Source organism: Heteronotia binoei, chromosome 15 (assembly GCF_032191835.1).
Source record: "Heteronotia binoei isolate CCM8104 ecotype False Entrance Well chromosome 15, APGP_CSIRO_Hbin_v1, whole genome shotgun sequence".
NCBI lineage: Eukaryota > Metazoa > Chordata > Lepidosauria > Squamata > Gekkonidae > Heteronotia > Heteronotia binoei.
The window spans coordinates 34,287,308-34,308,086 of record NC_083237.1 but is presented as its reverse complement, the minus strand read 5'-3'; the positions used below and the strand labels follow the sequence as shown (position 1 = coordinate 34,308,086).

The 20,779-nt window shown below is 46.6% G+C and overlaps 1 protein-coding gene across 1 annotated transcript; it reads left to right on the top strand.

Moving 5' to 3' along the window:
* The first annotated feature begins 2,619 nt into the window (after positions 1-2,619).
* On the top strand, positions 2,620-19,908 carry SULT2A1 (sulfotransferase family 2A member 1). Its single transcript, XM_060256277.1, has 7 exons — positions 2,620-2,866; positions 4,864-5,002; positions 6,151-6,359; positions 6,693-6,819; positions 8,788-8,882; positions 9,684-9,864; positions 17,024-19,908. The coding sequence occupies exons 2-7, from the start codon at positions 4,867-4,869 to the stop codon at positions 17,125-17,127; spliced, it is 852 nt and encodes a 283-aa protein (XP_060112260.1). The 5' UTR covers positions 2,620-2,866; positions 4,864-4,866; the 3' UTR covers positions 17,128-19,908.
* Positions 19,909-20,779: the final 871 nt, after the last annotated feature.

The window sequence follows — 20,779 nt, the reverse complement described above, 5'->3', positions numbered from 1 at the left end:
TAGTAAAGTGCACCCTGTATTTCATTGCAGCTTACTCCATCGAGACCCTGGAACTTCGGTTTGGCATCCTCGAACACCAGCCCCCCAACCTATCCTGATTGGGAATCAGAGCCACCACGAAGTACAAGAAATTCTGGACTCTAAAGTCAAACGGGGAATTCTGTATTACTTAATCAAATGAAAACACTTTCCCTCTTCTGAAAATGATCTAATACGAAAGTTTCATCAGAAATGTTCCCACAGGGCGGTGGAGGCAGCTTGGGGGGGGTAGTATGTCAAGTCTTTTTATAACTCTGGCTCAAGCACAGAGCATGCTGGGTAGAACCAAAGTATAACCACATGCTGCTAGCTCATCCCCTCTTCCTTCCCCCCCTCCCTTAGGGAGTTAGTCCTGCTTTGAAATGGTAATGTGTGAAAGTCTTATCTGTGCCTTCTCAGCCTAGGCTTGGGGGAGAGGAAGGAGCCTGGAAGTATCAAGGCCAAACGGGCCTCTAATCAACATGAGAATGTATTTGTAACATCTATGTGTGAATGTCCCCTGCACAATTCCCCCCCCCCGTAGGAATCCTTTTGAAGTATACCTTATATGCAATGTATCTACTGTAGATACTGTAGATAAAATAGAGTCTTTGTATCCACACCGACTCATCATTGAATCTGCAGACTTGACATTGGGAAGCAGCTAAAAGGCAGGTTGACTGGTAGGTGGGAAGGTAAGAATTAGTAGGGAAAGTTAAGTATATGGGGGTCATCAGGAGGGTGAAAGGAAATAATGTAGGGAAGGGGGATGCAGGGGAAAGGGAGCCATCCCCCATACATTCTTGCAAGTTCCTCAGCTCAGCCCAGAATCCAGCATTTTGCAACGTGACCCGGGCCAGCCACCAGGCTTGTGCAACTAGACCACAGTTCTTTTCAGGTACAGCCTACAATGGAGGGAAGGAGGAAAAGCCGAAGGTGGCGAGAAGATAAAGTGAGGTTGGCTAGTGAGTTAGAGAAATAGAAGCAGAAAGAAGGGAGAGGCTATGGAGACTTTCAAGGAAGGGGAAAGGAGATGCCCTCCCCTACAAGTTCTTGCAAGTTCCTCACTTGTGAATATATACTTCTGAAGGGGGAGTAAAAGAACATAGTTTGTTTTCCGTGATGGTCACACACATATAAGCAACATTTTAAAAGAGAAAATATGCCCAGGGGTCCATGTGCAAAAATAGAAGGAAATGTAGAAGCAGACAAAGTAAAATCACCATTTGGAAAACAAACTCAACACTTAATAACACACATGGTGTGATAACATTAAAAAGGTGTATACTATAATAGTATCAAGGCATCATATGCAAATGTTTGCAAATGTCAAACTGAAAAATAAATGGAGGGCCACAGAAATCAAAAGAGCATCCAATTGCTCCAGAAACTAGGTTTGCCATGTCCCCCATAGCCACCAGCAGGAGACTGAGGGAATAGGATTGCCAGATCCAGGTTGGGAAACTCTTGAGATCCAGTTTGGTGTAGTGGTTCAGTGTGCGGACTCTTATCTGGGAGAACCGGGTTTGATTCCCCGCTCCTCCACTTGCACCTGCTGGCATGGCCTTGGGTCAGCCATAGCTCTGGCAGAGGTTGTCCTTGAAAGGTCAGCCGCTGTGAGAGCCCTCTCCAGCCCTACCCACCTCACAGGGTGTCTGTTGTGGGGGAGGAAGGTAAAGGAGATTGTGAGCCGCTCTGAGACTCTTTGGAGTGGAGGGCGGGATATAAATCCAATATCTTCTTCTTCTTCTTGGAAATTTAGAGGTAGAACCTTTCAAGCACTAGGACCTCAGTCTTATAGAGTCCACCTTCCAAAGCTGCCATTTTCTCTGGGGAATCTGATTACTGTAGTCTGGAAATGAGCTGTAATTCCAAGGGATCCCCAGGTCCAACCTGGAAGATGGCAAATCTATAAATACGACAAGTATTGACCTGCAAACCAGATTTTCCTCATGGCAATCCTCCTGTATAGATGGAAAAGCTTCTGTTTCCTCAATATGGCCCTTTAAGAGTTCACTGTGTGTGTGGGGGGGATACTTTTGTAAGGTGTAACAACCTTTGTTAGTCTCCTTATGGCAAGCCATGAAGAATTTCACAGCCCAAGCTGAAATATCCATCTTCTTAAAACGCATACTGGTCCGTAGGAGGAGAACTTATTCTTAAGAATGTGTCTTGCGTAATAACAGTCATTAAACAGTTTGGGAATTAAATACTCGAGTAGTTGTTTGCAGCTAAGTTGAAGGGTGGGGTATAGCCCACATTGTGAGTGCAGCCCATAGCAGCAGGCCTATGCACAGTAAAAGCAAGGAAGTATTTTTAAAAACCATGTAAAACCCCAGAAACCAGGAGCTTTGGTGAAGGAAAGCTATGTGGCGGGGGTGGTTTGTACATTTTTACATCACAGGCAGGGGGTAAGTGGGTGGCGGGAACAAAAACACAGGCTTTAGCCATAGAGGAAAAGGCAAAACAACACACACTCACCACAAACCTTGTCCTTAAATGAGAGTCATAACATCTGATTCTCATTATTTCCACCCACACATGCTTTTTTTTTTTTTTTTTGAGCCAAGCTCAGAGGCTCAATGGACTTTGTATTGGGCCTTCTGTTAATGATTTGCTTTCAGGGTCCTGTTCTTGGTACAGCTCTTGTGAAGATGGAGAGACCCTGTTTGAGGTCTTCAGGAGAGGCAAAGGGAATACTGCGCGTGAGACTAGTGAGTGGGACGGAGGCCTCAGGTCTCCTCTCCTTGTGCACACGAGCACATCTCCCCACCCTGTGAACCTACTGCTACCTCCTCTAACCTCTGCTGCTCTCTGGGTATCCCCAAAAGAGGCATTTTTTGCACAGGTGAGTGCACAGTTTTGGAATGTGTGTATATTTGATGCCCTAGGGTTGCCAGCCTCCAAATGGGGCCTGGAGATCTCCCGCTTTTACAACTGATCTCCAGCTGGCAGAGATCAGCTTCCTTGGAGAAAATGACTGCTTTGAAGGGTGGGCTGTATGGTATTGTACCCTGCTGAGGCTCCTCCCCTCCCCAAATCCTGCCCTCTCCTGGATCCATCCCCAAAGTTCCAGATATTTTCTAATACAGATCTTGCAACCCTATGTCAGGCTTCTCTTTTCCATGAGGGCCACTGTGGTCTCCCATCATATCGTGAGCATTGGGGCTTGTTCACCCATTGTTCTGCCATTTTGTTTACACACAGAGCCACCAAGCAGAATTCTGAAGCTCATCCATTCTGCCCCACAGTGCATAAAAGCAGTGTGTATCATGTAGGGCTGCCAATCCCCAGGTGGGGGCAGGGGGTCCCCCAGTTTGGAGACCCTCCCCCTGCTTCAGGGTTGTCAGAAAGCGGGGGGAGGGGAGGGAAGGGAAATGTCTGCTGGGAACTCTAATATTCCCTATGGAGATTTATTCCCATAGAAAATCATGGAGAATTGATCCACGGGTATCTGGGGCTCTGGGGGGGGCTGTTTTTTGGGATAGAGGCACCAAATTTTCAGTATAGCATCTAGTGCATCTCCCCAAAATACCCCCCAAGTTTCAAAACGATTGGACCAGGGGGTCCAATTCTATGAGCCCCAAAAAGAAGGTGCCCCTATCCTTCATTATTTCCTATGGAAGGAAGGAATTGAAAAGGTGTGCTGCCCCTTTAAATGTGATGGCCAGAACTCCCTTTGGAGTTCAATTATGCTTGTCACAGCCTTGATCTTGGCTCCACCCCTAATGTCTCCTGGCTCCACCCCCAAAGTCTCCTGGATCCTCTCCCAAAGTCCCCAGATATTTCTTGAATTGGACTTGGCTAGTATCATGGCTTCCACTAGACCCATCTGGCAGGACACTTGTTGGAATCAGGTAGGCCCCAGTACATGCTTCCCACAACCTATCAGGCATTCCCTAGGGTTGCCAGATCTTGTTAGGGGAATACCTAGAGGTTTTAGGAGTGGAACCTGAGGAGAGGGGGCGGGGGTGGAGAGAGGACACTTCAGACTCTCTTACCCATGCCATTTCCTTGATTGAAATAGAGTCGCCAGCTCTGGCCTGAGAAATACCTGGAGATTTTGGGGGGTGAAGCATGGAGACAGTGTGGTTGGGAAGGGAGGGACCTCGACATGGTACAGTGTGATACAGTCTATCCACCAAAACAGTCATTTTCTCCAGGAGAATTAATCTCTGTTGTCCAGATAAGTTATGAAAGCAGGAGATTTCCAGACCTCACCTGGAGGTTGGCAACAGTAGACTGGAAAAAGCCCAGTGCAAATAGCAGCTCCCTGGGGTATTTCACTTTAGGAATCAGCTTAGAGGGAGGTTTAATTTCCCCTCCACACACACATACCACAATCCTGATCTGAACTGGGTCTGCTCATAGAAGAAGAAGAAGACTGAAGATTTATACCGCACCCTTCTCTCTGAATCAGACTCAGAGTGGCAAACAATCTCCTATATTTTCTCCCCTCCACAACAGACACCCTGTGAGGTGGGTGGGGCTGAGAGGGCTCTAACAGCAGCTGCCCTTTCAAGGACAACTCCAGCGATAACTATGGCTGACCCAAGACCATTTCAGCAGGTGCAAGTGGAGGAGTGGGGAATCAAACTCAGTTCTCCCAGATAAGAGTCCGCACACTTCACCACTACACCAAACTGGCTCGTACCAGGGAATTATTAAGTTCCCAGTATAAAATTACTAGACCCAGCTGTTGACAGTCCACATAGGTGATACGTGGGCTCTGTAGCTTGTGCAGGCTACCTTAGGCTACTGGTTCAAGATTGCTGTGCCTTTAAGTGTGATAACAATTTCAACTGTTGCTTTGCCCCCATGTTCAGCACCTGTTTTGCTTTACAGGAGATGACGGTCCAGTACATCCAATACAAGGGGATAAAGTTCCCTCCTGGATATAACTCTGTGCAGAGCCTTTGCTTCGCTGAGAACAGCTTTGAAGTGTGGGACGATGATATTTTTAACGTCACTTATCCTAAGTCTGGTATGATTTAGAGGGGTGAAAAATCGTTAAAATGACAGGAATTCTGCAGTTGTATAGAAATGCATACAGCACAAACTTATTGTAAAACTCTTCCACTGTTCTGGGCTCTTCCACACACTCAACCTTATTCCCTTGGGAACTGATATAGAGGCAATGGAATCTGTTTGAGCATGGTTGGGCCACATGTCTACCCTCCTCCTGCATTTTCACAGTTGTGGAACCTGTTTAGTTTCTTCTGCATGTACCTTCAGTTACAGTAATTTTCATGGGAGGGTGCTGCTGTCATCAGTAGCATCACAGCATGCCTTTTTTTAGAAGTGGCCCTAAAATAACATATCACAAGAATGTTGTAACATTATGTTCAGCAGGTTTTCTGAATTCCCAGCTTTATTTCCCACCTTCCCCCCCCCCCCCCCCCCCCAGTTTCTAGGTTCCTCCTCACAGAGAAATGCCATTTTCCTTGTATCTCTGTGAAGGATAGAGCTAGAAACTTCTTTAAAAATGAAAGCTGGGAATTCAGAAAACCTGTTGAAACTTATTGTTACAAAGTTTTTGGGATATATTGATATTTTAGGTGGGGGGGGGTTAAAAAAGAAAGAAAGAAAAGAAAATGAAACCACTCATCTTCGAGGAGGGGGGCGGGAAAGGAAAGAGTGCAGTTTAACCATGACAGTCCAATCATCGAAAAGGGGGCTGGAAGTGGATGGAACAAAGGAAACCACCAGAAGCGTTACAAATGAGGAAAAAGGCAACTGAAAACTGGCTTCCAGGGGGGAGAAATGGGGTAAAAGTGGTTCAAAAGAAGCAGGGGAAAAAGGGAAATACCACCCTCCCACACACACCAGGTTAAAACTAAAGGCACAAAAATGCATGCAGGAATCTGAGGACAAACTAAAACAGTATGGGGCAAAATCTAACCAAACACACACACAAAAAAACGGTCCTCTGTTGAAAATCCCTCACCCTCTTTCAACACTGTTGAAAGTTTTCAGATCACTAGATTGGAACAGAAGTATCCTCAAATCCCCAGATTTCAATAATGGAATTTGGGAATACTCCAAATTTGTAAAAAGTTAGATGTGAGACATTGTTTGGTTTTGAATGTTCTATAACTGAAACATGAGGATTTCCTCTCTCCTTCCTTTAAGGAACAGTTTGGATGACGGAGATACTCAGCCTCATTCTCAGTGGAGGAGACCCAACCTGGAATCAAAGTGTTCTCAACTCTCTCCGTGCTCCCTGGTTCAGTACACGGCTAGGCCTGGAGATGGCACTTAATTCTCTATCTCCGCGCCTGCTGACTTGCCATCTCCCCATTCAGATCTTCCCCAAAACTTTCTTCACCTCCAAGGCCAAGGTGGGTGCTAATTGGAAGAAGGTGCTGGTCATGCTGAGGTCTGAAGTCTATGTCTTGTAATAGTGGCTGCTTACACACAAAGAGAAGGAACTTTAACTCGCTGGGTTGGATAAGCTAGATTTTTCACTCAGTATCACCAGAACTTTAACTCACTGGGTTGGATAAGCTAGGTTTTTCACTCAGTATCTCCTGATTCTTCTCCTACACAGCCCATGTCCGACATGGTTGGTCTCAAGATCCCCAGCAATTGATCAAAGAAGCAGGCTGGATCCAACCTGTGTTTCTCCTCTGATAACATTTCCTGAAAGTTGAACTCTAGTGTCCTTTCCACAGGTGGTATACACCTCACGGGACCCTCGAGACATTGTGGTCTCCTACTATTACTTCACCAAGATGTGCACCACCTATGAGGATCCCAATTCCTTCAACCAGTTCCTGGAGGGTTTCCTGAGTGGGGATGGTGAGTTGGAGGAGAATTTCTGTCTTGATCAGAAATCCAGTTCATTGACCCAGTTCCTTATTATGAGATTCAATGATGACCCATTAGTCTAGGGCCAAACTTGCTCATGAAGCTGATGCTTGTGACTGGAACCCCAGATGTGTTAATCAACGACACTGTTGAGGGACACAGTCTGGGTCTCCAACACAGGGCCACTGTGTTGGAGAAGGCGAGTTTATCTCTTCCCCTTGGATCATTCTCCCAAAAAGAAATTCCCAGAAGAAGGAAAAGGGCATGTGGAAATTTCTAAAGAAGGAAATTGCTTGAAGCAGGGGAAGGAAAGTTATCACCTTCCTCAATGGCTTCAGTTTCCCTCTATAGCTGTTTTTTTTTTCCCCCAAGCAAAATTATTTCAGCTCTTTGTATCAATGTTGTCTTCCTGCCCTTGAGTGGCTGAGACCAATGCTCAGAGGGAGGGATCTATGGAAGCAAAAATATGGAACTCTGTACTCAGTGCCACTGAGATTATCAGATGCCTGCACTAAACAGTGGAGATAAATCTCCCCCAGCTCTGCTTGTAGAAGATATTGAATTTATATCCCGCCCTATACTCTGGATCTCAGAGCGCTCACAATCTCCTTTATCTTCCTCCCCCACAACAGACACCCTGTGAGATAGGTGGGTGTGAGAGAGCTCTTATAGCAGCTGCCCTTTCAAGGACAACTCCTACAAGAGCTATGGCTGACCCAAAGCCATTCCAGCAGGGCAAGGGGAATCAAACTTGGTTCTCTCAGATAAGAGTCCGCACACTTAACCACTCACCAGTCTTGGGAGATCTGTCATTGTGAACCCCTGAAGGCTGAGTGCTCGACTAAAGTGACCTTTGGACCAATACAGTAAGACCATTTGAAGGCCAAACATGGGAGCTCTGTCATTAGCCACCTACAATGGTCTTTGTTTTGCACTTCAAAGCATTTTCAGGATGCTCCTAATTTGACTAGCAAAACAGCATCATCCTTGGACCTTTGGACCAATATAGTAAAACCATTTGAAAGCCAAACTCAGGAGATCTGTCATTAGCCACCTGCAATGGTCTTTGTTTTGCACTTCAAAGCATCTTCAGGACCTTCCTAATTTGACTAGCAAAACAGCAGCATCAAAGCTCCTACTCTTCTCTCTTCACAAAGAGTTTGTAGCAGCTTCAATTAGTTAGTTACTCTGTATATTTAGATGGGGGAAATGATGTAAGGGGAAACAGCTAATGCCTCCACCTACAGCTGTGATCAGATTCAGAACCTGGACCCACCCTGCCACAGGTAGAATAATTATTATTATTGTTTTGTTGTTGTTGTTATACACCAGGAGCTCAAATGACAATAGTGTGTCTTCCCTCAACCCATATCAGGTTTCATTTCTCCTGGCTAGACTGAAATACAGGGCTTTTTTGTAGCAGGAACTCCTTTGCATATTGGGCCACACACCCCTGATGTAAGCCAATCCTACAAGAACTTATAGTAGGCCCTTTACTAAAAGCCTGTAAGCTCTTGGAGGATTGGCTACATCAGGGGTGTGTGGCCTAATATGCAAAGGAGTTCCTGTTAACACCTCCGCCCCCCCCCCCCCCCGCTGAGGTATAACATCTCCATCTGAAGCAGGGATGTTTCAGGCAGCTAAGTGACTGTGGGTGATCAACAGCGGGCTGTTCAGCACCCAAGACAACTGTCTTCTCATCCAACTGTTCCCCCACCCAATAAGATCCAAAGAGCATTGCCAGGTTCAAGCTCCCCAAGGAGGCCTGTCTCTGAGTTGTATAGAAAAGAGAATTTTGCCCGACACGGCTTTTCCTATGCCAGCACTGCAGGACAAGAACAGTTGAACCTGGCAAAATATTCTGTATCCTTGAAAGCAGCCCTTTCAAGGTCAGAACCTGCTTTCGCTAAGGCAGAGTGAACTGGTGAATTACAACCTAATATATATTCCATTATGCAGTGCCTCATGGATCCTGGTTTGACCACGTCAAAGGTTGGATGGAAATGGAAGGCAGATGCAACATCTTTTTCATCAGCTATGAGGAGCTGAAGCAGGTGATTACAGAGCCAGATCCCCCTTCCCCTCTCTTTTGCCAGCTAGCATAAAGGTATAGCCATCCCATAGGAAAGGGTTGGACACATTATGCAGATCTAGGCTTCAATGCAAGAATTGTTCACTGGAAGAACAAGGTAAACTTAGAATAAAGTAGGAGTCAAGTGCACCTTTAAGACCAATGAAGCTTTATTCAAAACGTAAACACCGATGAAACTTAGGGATGCCAGACTCCAGGTGGAACCTGCAATCCCTTTCTCCAGACTACAGATATCAGTTTGGAGAAAATGGAGATGTTGTGGGGTGGACTTCATAGCATTGTGCCCCACTGACGTCCCTGTCCTCCCCAGACTTCACCCCCAAACCTCCAGGAGTTTTCCAACCTGGAGCTTTGCTCAGAAAAACCTCCCTTGTATTGGGGCCCTGGAGCTGAAAGTGTCTCTAGCTGGTATTTTTTTTTTACACGTGATAGATACATAAGCTTCCAAGACTTTGAATGTTTTGGCCTGGTGATCAGGTTTGCTTTTAAAAAAAGATACAAGGCAAGATAAGAGAAGAAAGAATTTAGGAATAGGGATTCTCCAGCTATAATAATTAGAAACACATCTGTGGGTATTCTGCAACTCCACATACAATCACACCTTGCAGAATTTAAGTACCTAATGCACAATTCACCATTCCAAGAAACTCACATTTCATTTTAATACACTTTTTTAGTTCTGTGAAGATAGACTGCAAAACATGTGGGATCTCAGTATTCTGCAGTCTGAACAGCAGTCCCCTCCGGCTTTGTGTCTCCTCAGAACCTGCGGGTCAGCGTGGAACACCTCTGCCATTTTCTAGGGAAGCAGCTGGATGATGCAGCCATCACCTCAGTGGTGGAGAATGCCTCTTTTGAGGCCATGCAGAAGAACAAGATGTGCAACTCTACAATGCTGCCCAAGGAGCTCATGGACCAAGAGAAAGGGATCTTCCTGAGAAAGGGTGAGAGGCAATGGTGCTGGGGCTCTCTTTGGGTGGGTTTTCTGCAGCCAAGACCTGGAGGACAGTGGCTGAGTGTGGCAGACTGAGCACTTACAGAATGGGGAATGAGATCAGAATCCAGGTGCAGCACCAGTTTGGTGCGAGAGCTGTGCTATCATGGCACCGATGAAGCAACACAATATGCAAAATGGAGGAGTTTGCAGAATTGTAATATGTCAGTGCAGCTACGCTGGAAGGTTTCATACAAGTCAGAAGGGGTGGGGATATGATAGGATGGGGGGGTGGCAACCTGGCCAAATGCTTCCAGATCAAGGAAAGCAGAGGTGTTTTACCAGAAAACATGAGTGGTAAGGCTGGTTGCCCAAGCTGCTATATGTGAATAGCTAAAGAGCATCTGTAGCCTGGTGGTAGAACATCTGCTTTAGCTACAGAAGGTCCCAGGTTCAGTGCTTCGCATTTCTAGGGAGCAGATGTTGGAGAAAGACCTTTCTCTGCTTCAGATACTGGAGATCCACTGCCAGTCTGAGAAAACAGAACTGATCTTCTTCATGGTCTCTGTGCAGTCCCACACATGGGTTTTCCCGCCAGGACGAACCCGACCTTGGAGATTTCAAAAGCTAGCCTAGGCGTTATTTTTGGCGCGTGTTCCCTCCCGCTCTGGGGAGCAGGCATTCACTGCGCATGCCTGGAGCAAGGGGAAGGCGCTCCACCCACCCAGTTTCTTTCTAACCGCCGCCCGGGATAGTCCTACCTCGCTGCGTCTCCTCCGTCTACTAGCCTTTGCTTACCTTAAATTCTTCAACTCCACTCTTCTATCGTCCTTCAACTCTTCGTTCTTCTTACTGGTATCGTATAAATATTATATATTTTATATATTTTATATATATATATATATATATATAATTTTACCCGCTTTCTATCACTCCATTCCCTTCCTTCTCCTACCCCCCCCCCCCCGGGCGTATGGAAGGAAAAGACGCGAAAATCACTTTTAAAAAGTGCACGTATTGCGGAGCAAAAATCCCCACATCCGACGGCCGCTCGCTCTGCCTGTTTTGTCTGGGGGAAGGCCATAGAACAGACGTCTGCACTCACTGCACCCAATTCGGGAAACAGGCGAGAAAAAATCGTGCCACGAGACTGAAAAGTCACCTCCTAGAATCCGCCCTTCGTCCCACCATGTTGCACTCCGCTGGGCCTCAAAGATCGCCACCCTCCCTAATTCCTCAAGGGGACGGAGCGAAACCGGCAGCTTCAGTGGCCTTGGCTCCCAGTAAGCCTAAGTCCGGCAAACATACAAAGAAGTCACATGACTCCAAGAAAAAGCACTCGGACTCGTCATCATCCAACGCCCATAAGGAACCGAAAAAAACATCGGACTCGGCTCCGTCGGACCCGAAGGTGCCCGAATCAGGGGCTTCTACCACAACTACCACCCCGAGATCGCCTCCAACTCCCACACAGAGATCATTGCCGGTAGATAGAATTGAAGAAGTTATACGGATTCAGTTCCGCTCGCCTTCCATCCACGAAACCATGCCAGAAGACTTCCTCGCTGAGGAACCGATAGAACTCTCAACCCAAATGCAGGAACACCAGATCAATCTACGTTCTTTCCGTGACATATCCGCTCCTAAGAAACTTAAGAGCACTACCTCCTCGCCTCCACACCGCTTAGCTCTTCGCCAACGGGAACAGTACACCCATTGGTACTGTGAGAGATCCCCTAGCAGGGAGAGGGAAAGATACCTCTACACTCACCGGTACCGTGAAAGATCTCCAAGCTGAGAGAGGGACCGCTACCGCTATTACAGCCGATCCCGATCCCCATCTAGGTCACCACGTGGCCGCTACTATACGACTTCGAGATCCCCATCGGTAGACTACCATCGTCACCCATACTCCAGCCACCACTATTCTCGGTACCGTACCGAGCGGTACCACGAGGCACAACCTCGACTCCGTGAGGATTCCTCTTCATACCAGGAGGCAGCGCAGCCGCTTACGAAGCCTGCCTCACCGGGTCCGCCGACATCGACCTCTAAGCCACAACCAAAATCGACTCCTACGATGCCCGTTTTGCCACACTATGTCCCTGAAGAGGACTCTGAAGCCGAAACATCGGAGTCATCACACTCAATCTCCTCCCCGGCATCACCTGCATCAGATATCGCAAAACCAGCGGATTTATCTCCCTCAGAAGGGGCAAAATCTTACCTGGATTTAATCTCCAACATGGCCACCACTCTTAACATCAAATTGAAACTGATGCCCCGAAGATATCGGATGTGATCCATGACCTTGTCCACTCTGATCTGCCTGCTGGTTCCTTCTTGCCAATGCTACCGGTCCATCTTGAAGCCTTGAAGGACGCCTGGGATAAACCAGCTTCAACCCCTCCAACATCTAAACGGATAGAATCCTTGTATAAAATCCATGCACCAGAATCCAAATTCTTGTTCAATCATCCTGCCCCAAACTCGATGATCGTTCATTCATCTTCCAAGTCAAAGCAAACACGCCACCCTGTTCCCCCAAAAAAGGAAGGAAGAAAACTGGACACACTAGGCAGGAAGATATACTCCATTTCAACAGCAACAGCCAAGATTAATAACTATCTTGCCTACTTCGCTGCCTACTCTTACAACATCTCCTCTCAACTGAGCTCTCTAATAACAGCACTACCAGAAACTTCTCAGAAGCAGGCTTCTAAGTTGCTACAAGAACTTAATAGGCTGAGCAAACAACAAATAAATACAGTGAGTCACTCTGTCGGATGCTCATCCAAGGCAATGGCTGCTTCTGTTGCATTACGTAGACATGCCTGGCTGCGTTCATCCTCGCTACAGCCAGACATTAAATTCAAAATTGAAGACCTTCCCTTTGATGGGCAAGGCTTATTCAATGCTATCACTGACGACATCTTGACTACAGTAGATGACAGTTGTAAAAGAGCTAAGAGGCTTGGTGTGAACCAACAACAGCCTCAAACTTACAGACCAAGACCTTGGAAGACTTTGGCCTACAAACGCCCTCGCTCTCCCAGACAGACCGACTACTGGAAGTGTAAGGCCCCACCAACCAAACAACCATTCAACCAACGTCAACGACCCCAACCAGCCAAAAAGACCGCAACGGCTACTAAACAGTCTCTTTGACTTCCCCAACCTACCAGCACAGTACTACCATCCTACTGCACCCAGACTTCTACCATTCTACCATGCATGGAAATTAATAACAACGGACTCCTGGGTCCTAAATATCATTCACAGAGGCTACTTAATAGAGTTCACTTCGCCCCCCCCCCAAGAAACATCATTTCATACCTACCCCCCCGCCCCTGTCCCTTCCCCTCCAAGAGGAAATTGCCACTCTGCTGGCCAAAGCGGCCATAGAACCAGTTCCATCTCAATACCACCACACAGGGTTCTATTCCCGATACTTCCTGGTCCCAAAAAAGGATGGAGGTCAGCGCCCGATACTAGACCTGCGCACACTCAACAAATTCATTCAACACAAAAAATTCTGCATGATTACTCTGCAATCCATCCTGCCTTTAATCCCCAGGAACACATGGATGGCCCTCATCGACCTTCAAGATGCATATTTCCATCTCACAATCAATCACTGTCACAGAAGATTCCTGAGGTTTGCTATAGGGAACGACCATTACCAGTTCCGAGCACTTCCATTTGGCCTGTCTATGGCACCCAGGATTTTCACAAAATGCATGGCAGTGGTAGCTGCATCTCTTTGTCAGCAGAGAATCGCAATCTATCCGTACATAGATGACTGGCTTATAGTAAACACTTCAAGGGAACAATTAGAACAGGACATTTCGACCACCTTGAAACTTCTGTCAGAGCTAGGTCTACAAGTCAACAGCCAGAAATCCAACCTTACTCCTACCCAAGATATCCAATTCATAGGAGCACGTCTGTCCACGGCAGATCACAAGGCCTACCTCCCTACAGACCCAAAGGCCTACCTCCCTACAGAGAGGATTACCAGCATCCAATCTTTGGCTACCACCATAATCTCTCAGCCAACAAAAACAGCCTTCACCTTTCAGCGCATGCTAGGCCTTATGGCAGCCACAACCTCTGTTTTACCTCACGCAAGACTTCACATGAGACCCCTACAACTATGGTTCGTTCGCACGTTCTACCCTCAGTGTCACTCACAATGAACCCTTCTAATGGTCCCACAACACATACTGCCACCACTGGATTGGTGGACAGTAGAACACCATCTACTCACAGGAATGCCATTCCTACGGCAACCTCCATCAGTAATCGTCACTACAGATGCCTCGAGATGGGGTTGGGGAGCCCATCTCGATACACTAACAGTGCAAGGACAGTGGACGGTATATGAGAAATCCCTCCACATCAACTGCCTAGAACTCCTAGCAGTGCACAGAGCCCTAAAGTCCTTCTTACCATCGCTTCACGGTCACCATGTCCAGGTAACATCAGACAATGTGGCGACTGTATTCCACATCAACAGACAGGGAGGGACCACATCCACTCGCCTCTGCAAGAGAGTCCTAGCCCTCTGGTATTGGAGTATTGCACACCACATACACCTTACGGCTGTGCACCTACCAGGAATCCAGAACACTCGAGCAGACACTCTGAGCAGACACTTGGTCAGCGACCACGAGTGGTCACTTCACAAATTATACCTCCGACCAGTCTTCCTGAAGTTTGGAACCCCTCTCATCGATGTTTTTGCCTCCCCGGACAATGCCCAATGCGCTCAGTTCTATATGAGAGGCCCCCCTTCGAACCAGTCTGCGGGGGATGCTTTCATCCAACAATGGAACGGACCACTGCATTTCCTCTTTCCACCCATTCCGTTGATAACGAGGACACTCCAAAAGATCCAATTAGACAAAACAAACTGTATCCTGGTCACACCACGGTGGCCCCGCCAACCGTGGTTCACAACACTCCTCTTCCTCTCCAACAATGTATATCATCAGTTTCCCCTGATGCGGGACATCCTTTCCCAGCAGAATGGCAAGGCCCTGCACCACGACACAGGCTGCCTTCGACTAACTGCCTGGATAATCAGTTTTCGGAATTTCCAGAGGGAGTTAGACATGTCCTGCTGAATGCAAGAAAACCATCTACTAGGAAGTCCTACACCCTAAAGTGGAAAAGTTTCACTACATATGCGACTAAACATAATTTTCACCCTCTATCTTCCTCCATGTCACAGAACCTGTCTTATACACTCTCTCTCTCTGAGAATGGGCTTACCTATTCGTCACTCAAAGTGCACCTAGCAGCCATTTCAGCCTTCCATCCTCATGTAGAAGGACACACGGTGTTCTCCCATCCTGCTGCAAAATCATTCTTAAAGGGCATCCTGCACCTCCATCCGCCAATCCGACAGCTCTACCCCACCTGGAGCTTGTCCTTGGTACTAAGCCAACTGATGAAGCCTCCTTTCGAGCCCATGGCATCGATAGCATTACATCTCCTAGCGTGGAAGACAGCAATGCTTGTGGCACTCACATCTGGGAAGAGAGCCAGCGACATATGCGCATTCCAAGCGGGTGCTCCTTATACCGTCTTCCACCATGACAGAGTAATCCTTCGACCAGACCCCACCTTTCTGCCAAAGGTGATGTCACCATTCCATCTACAAAGAACAACCACATTACCTTCTTTCTTTCAGAATCCTACAGATAGAGGCCAAAAAGCCCTCCATAATCTGGACGTACGCAGAGCCCTTGCATACTACATAGACAGAACCAGTGTGTTCCGCAAGGACTTGAGACTCTTTGTTGCATATGGCTCGCATAAAAGAGGACAAAGAATATCCACTCAAAGACTCTCAAAGTGGCTGGTTGCTACCATTGCGTTGTGTTATGAACTTGCAAAGCAACCTGTCCCAGAGCATTTACGAGCTCACTCTACGAGAGCTTTATCTACGTCCTCAGCCTTTTCCAGAGGCATACCCATGGAAGACGTCTGTGCTGCCGCAGCTTGGTCCTCCACATCAACATTCGCCACGCACTACGCAATCGACGTCCGTGCACGGCGAGACTCATCCTTTGGCCAGGCTGTACTTTGCTCCATCTTCTATTGAAACTTACAGCCTCACTATCGGTAAGTGCCACCTTACCGTATTATCTAACTGTCATCCTGACTGATATGCATTAACCTATGAAGTTCCTTTTTAGGACCAGCACCCACCTCCGTGCAGTTCAGCTTATCAGTGACCCATGTGTGGGACTGCACAGAGACCATGAAGAAGATAAACAGGTTTCTTACCTGTAACTGATGATCTTCGAGTGGTCATCTGTGCAGTCACACACGCCCGCCCAGCCATCCCTGCTGCTGGCCATCTAACTTAAATTATACCTCGTCTACCTCCGGACAGCAGCGGGAAAGAAACTGGGTGGGTGGAGTGCCTTCCCCTCGCTCCAGGCATGCGCAGTGAATGCCTGCTCCCCAGAGTGGGAGGGAACGCACTCCAAAAATTAAGACTAGGCTAGCTTTTGAAATCTCCGAGGTCAGGTTTGTCCTCACGGGAAAATTCATGTGTGCGACTGCACAGATGACCACTCGAAGATCATCAGTTATAGGTAAGAAACCTGTTTAACTTTGAAGCAGCAATGATCTGACTTACTCTTAGGCAGCTCTACCTATCAAAGGATTGCATGCTGGTCAACTGGCATTGGTGCAATTTCATTAGTGTAACTGGTGCGGGGGGGAGTGTCACAAGGAAGGGAAAGGGCAATACAATATTGGTCCCAAATACATATGGCTGAACATAATGAAACAGAAACAACACAATGTAGTAATTCAGATGAACCTGTCTGCCTTGGCAAAATGTGAAGGATGTGTTCTGAGCTTCCAGCTCTCCTGTTTTGAGTTCAGACGTACGCTCAGTATCCTTTCCTTCTGCTTTGGAGCATGATACTCAGTTCTGGGAGCTCAGGTTTTTGAAGAGCTCATTTTCTTTAACAAGCCGACTTGCAGAGTTCTGCTCTTGAGGAGCTAACAAAAAAAGGAGTGAGGTGGGGGAATCTAACATGCGCAGAACCCACTTGGAGGCCCCAAAGAGATTCTGAGGCCCTAGATCTCTCTAGGTTTGGAAAGCCAAATTTCTGCTGAATTTCTGCTTCTTCCTCATTTTCTAGGCATCTGTGGGGATTGGAAGAATCACTTCACTGTGGCACAGTCTGAGTACTTTGACAGAGTTTACCAGGAGAAGATGCAGGGACTGAAAGGAATCTTTCCATAGAAACAAACTTGACTGATGAAGCTCTCTTAACTTCTGTTCTGGGGCTCAAGCCTGGCTTGATGTTATGTCTTTCCCCAGAATCCTAAATCTGTAGGGGCTTATTGTAGTCACTCAAAGAATAGGGGAAAGTTCTCTGTAAATGCTCAGAGGTAGTCTCCCTTGATGTTACCACACATGAGTCAAGATTTTTGAATAAGGCAAGTTCTTTTATTTTTAAAATATCAAGGCATGGAGTGAACGGCATGTGAAAAGATGAGCACAACACAATGACAAAAATGTAATAAATGAATCCTCTCAGAGGGATAAAAACAACAAGGGGGGAAGACCTTAAACATGATTGGAACACTGTTTTTCTGACAGTTGGCCCACATATCCTGCTTGAGGGTTGACATTAGCTTTGTGCATGTGACAGGATAACACCCATATATGAGGAGCAGGGGCAGCATCAAGAGCTCTGGCCCCACCCCCACCTGTGCACATTTGCCACAGCGCATAGATGGGAGTGAAGCCAGCATACTTGATTGGTATGAGAATGGTATTTTAAGGGGGAAAGCCTTTCATACCTTCTAAAGGGCATTTGAGAGATGGGATTGGTAAAGAAGAAAGGAGAGGAATGTTGGGAGTGGTGAAAGAGGAAAAAGTCACACAAAGCCTAGAAATGGGGGCAGGGAAGAGGGAGGGGAGGCTGTGTGCTATTGCCAAAGTGGATGAGCAAGGGAGCCTTGAAGGAAGGATGAGCAGTGATAGGAAACTGTGGGGAAAGAACTTGATCTGCTACCGGATTGTGACACAGTGCTGAGGAACATGACAGAGTGAGGGGGACTGTAGTGCTATTAGCAGAGGAGGGTGGGCCAGAGGAACAAATGGGTGGAAGGAAGCTAATTTTCATGTTTTCACCTGAGCTAACTAGCTGGATTTCCCACCTGCAAGGGTTGTTTTTTGGGGGAAAGACTGATTTTACTTGTACTTCGGACTGAATATCTGGAACCTGATCAAGTGGCAACAGTTGACTTTAACCCACCTGACAGCTTTTGTGGTAGAAAAATCTGCATCTTGCCTGCCCTCCTTTCCTTTCAGGCTTAACTTGGTTGGAAAATGTTTTTTTTAAATAAAGATTTTCCTGGAATACAAACCATGACTGCAACCTTGAAGAACGCGGCTCCTCCAGTACTTGGCATATAGACTGAGGCTGACACAATGCTGGTCTGTATGGATGTGTCTGTGTGTGGCCCAGCTTTTGATTACTATGGCAAAAGGTGCTGGCTCACCTGTAAATCACACCCTTGACCTGTTTGCATACATCCCAGATGGATTACATAGTAATGAAGCAAAGGTATGTCCTGATCATGATCAGGGCAGTTAAAGACTTGTGAAATAGAATAATTTCCACTGTTTGAAGATTGTTCCTGAAGGTTAGCTGTGTTCCAAGGCAATCCAAAATTCTTGGGAGAAAGAACAGACCTGAGGAGAAATCTGAGAAGATCTGCTTGCTTTCCATGTCTGCAGCAGCAAAATCCAAACCAAATATTTGTTCCAGCATATGCTTTGAGCAACTGGTGACTACTGCTTCAGATGCTACGAGTGGATCCTTACTTAGGCAGGTCTTTTATGTAGTTTATTTCCACCTCCATGAGGATCCTGGAGGGAAGGTGGTAGGGCAGTGGCCCCCAACCTTTTTAGCACCAGGGACAGATTTTTCCACGGACCAGTGCGGGTGGGGTACTGGGGTTTTTGCTACCCCAGGCTGCCCCCACAACCACACCCCGTCCCTGCCCCCCATGGGGGTCTTTAAATGAGGAATAGGCAAGGGACTCTGCCTCAATCCACAGCCCGGCTGCTAACAGGTCATATACCGATACCAGTACGTGGCCCAGGGTTTGGGGACCCCTGTGGTAGGGTATAGCCTCGTTGCATCAGATCTCAGCCAAGCAGGGTTGGTGCCTGGATGTGAGGGAAACCACCAAGGAAGACTCTGCAGAGGAAGGCAATGGCAAAACACCTCAGCTTTTCACTCTCCCTGAAAGCCCCTTGCAGGGGGTCTACATAAATCAACTTGGTCACACTTTATATACACAGTGAGGATCCATTCATGGCATATGAAGCAGGATCGTGGAGCCAGGGTGATATAGTGGTTAAGAGCAGCAGACTCTAACCTGGAGAACCAGGTTCAATTTTGCATGGCTCCCCATGAAGCCAACTGGGTGACTTTGGGTCAGTCACAGTTCTCTCAGCCCCCAAAATAAGTAGCTAGCCATCTAGTGGTGCAGAATGCTAAAAAGAGCTAGTACTTCAGGCTGCCAGACAATCTTAGGATTTCCTGGCTATACCACACACAACTGTCAGCTCGTGTTCCATTGAAGCTAACTCTGCTGTTTGAAATGTTTATTTACTGCTAACTAACCCTGTGAATCTTTGCCTACTAACACTAGTGCCATTGTAGAATGTGAAAGGGGGGAAGGAAGAGGTGATTGAGGTGCCAAAGGCCAGAGAGGTCTTTGAAGTGCAAAAATGCTCGGCCGCTTCTCAGGCGCCTGCTGGAGCCGAGCAAGGACACCACCGGGAGGAAGATACAGTTTACATGTGTGGGAGATAAGGGGCGTGTGAACTGGGTACTTCCAAGAGACAGTCTGCAACTTTATTATGAGAAGTGATTTAAAACCCCAACGCTTTGATGTATTTCCATAAATGCCAATACCTTTCTGTATTCGTTATCAGTTTCAAAGAACCTGTGTAGAGAGTAGCATTGTTGTAATCAATAAATGAAGCTTAGTTTTGAACAAAGACAAGTCTGGTCATTTTGAAACTTCAATGACCTCTTTGCTGACAACAACACCATAGGATAATAATTATTTTTACTATTATTGAAGCAGCATCTACGCCAAGAAAATATATGCTAGAATTAAAACAATGATGATCTTCACAAAATTCTTGTTCTCCCTCCTTTTTTCTTACTGTCTGAAAACATTCTTACAGATTAATTTACTCACCTTATCAGAGTTCTATTTACATTAGGAATAATTAGCTTAGGCCGTAATAGCTAGAGCTTCCATTTTAGAGGCACTCTACCAGAGAACAAGACCTTCCAGAGGAAGATCCTCCTTGCATGATGGAAGGCTTCCCACACTTAGTTGAGTAGTGGTAAGATCCAAACTGGACAATGTAGATTGAAATGGCTTATAACGATAATATTTAGCATTTATATAGAGTTTTCAGTTGCTTCATATACATTATCATGTAACATTCTCAACAGTCCGGCAGAGCAGACCAGAATTTCTATCACCAGAGCTTTTTTTTAGCAGGAGTGCAGAAGAACGCAGTTCCAGCTGGCTTGGCATCAGGGGGTGTGTTTTAATATGCAATGAGTTCCTGCTGGGCCTTTTCTTTTTTAAAAGCCCTATATGAAATAATGGTAGTGTCAGGGGGTATGGCCTAATATGGAAATGAGTTCCTGCTGGGCTTTTTCTACAAAAAAGCCTTGAGGACAACAATGGAGTCATCCACAAGGGGGTATCCTGTTTTTGTTGGTATCCCTTTGTACTCCCTCCCCAGTGCCAATAGTTATATATTTATATTGTTATGACACTATAACCCAGCAGCTACAGGTATTTTAAAAACCAGTTTGACTATAGCTTTCACAAGCTACATTGAATGC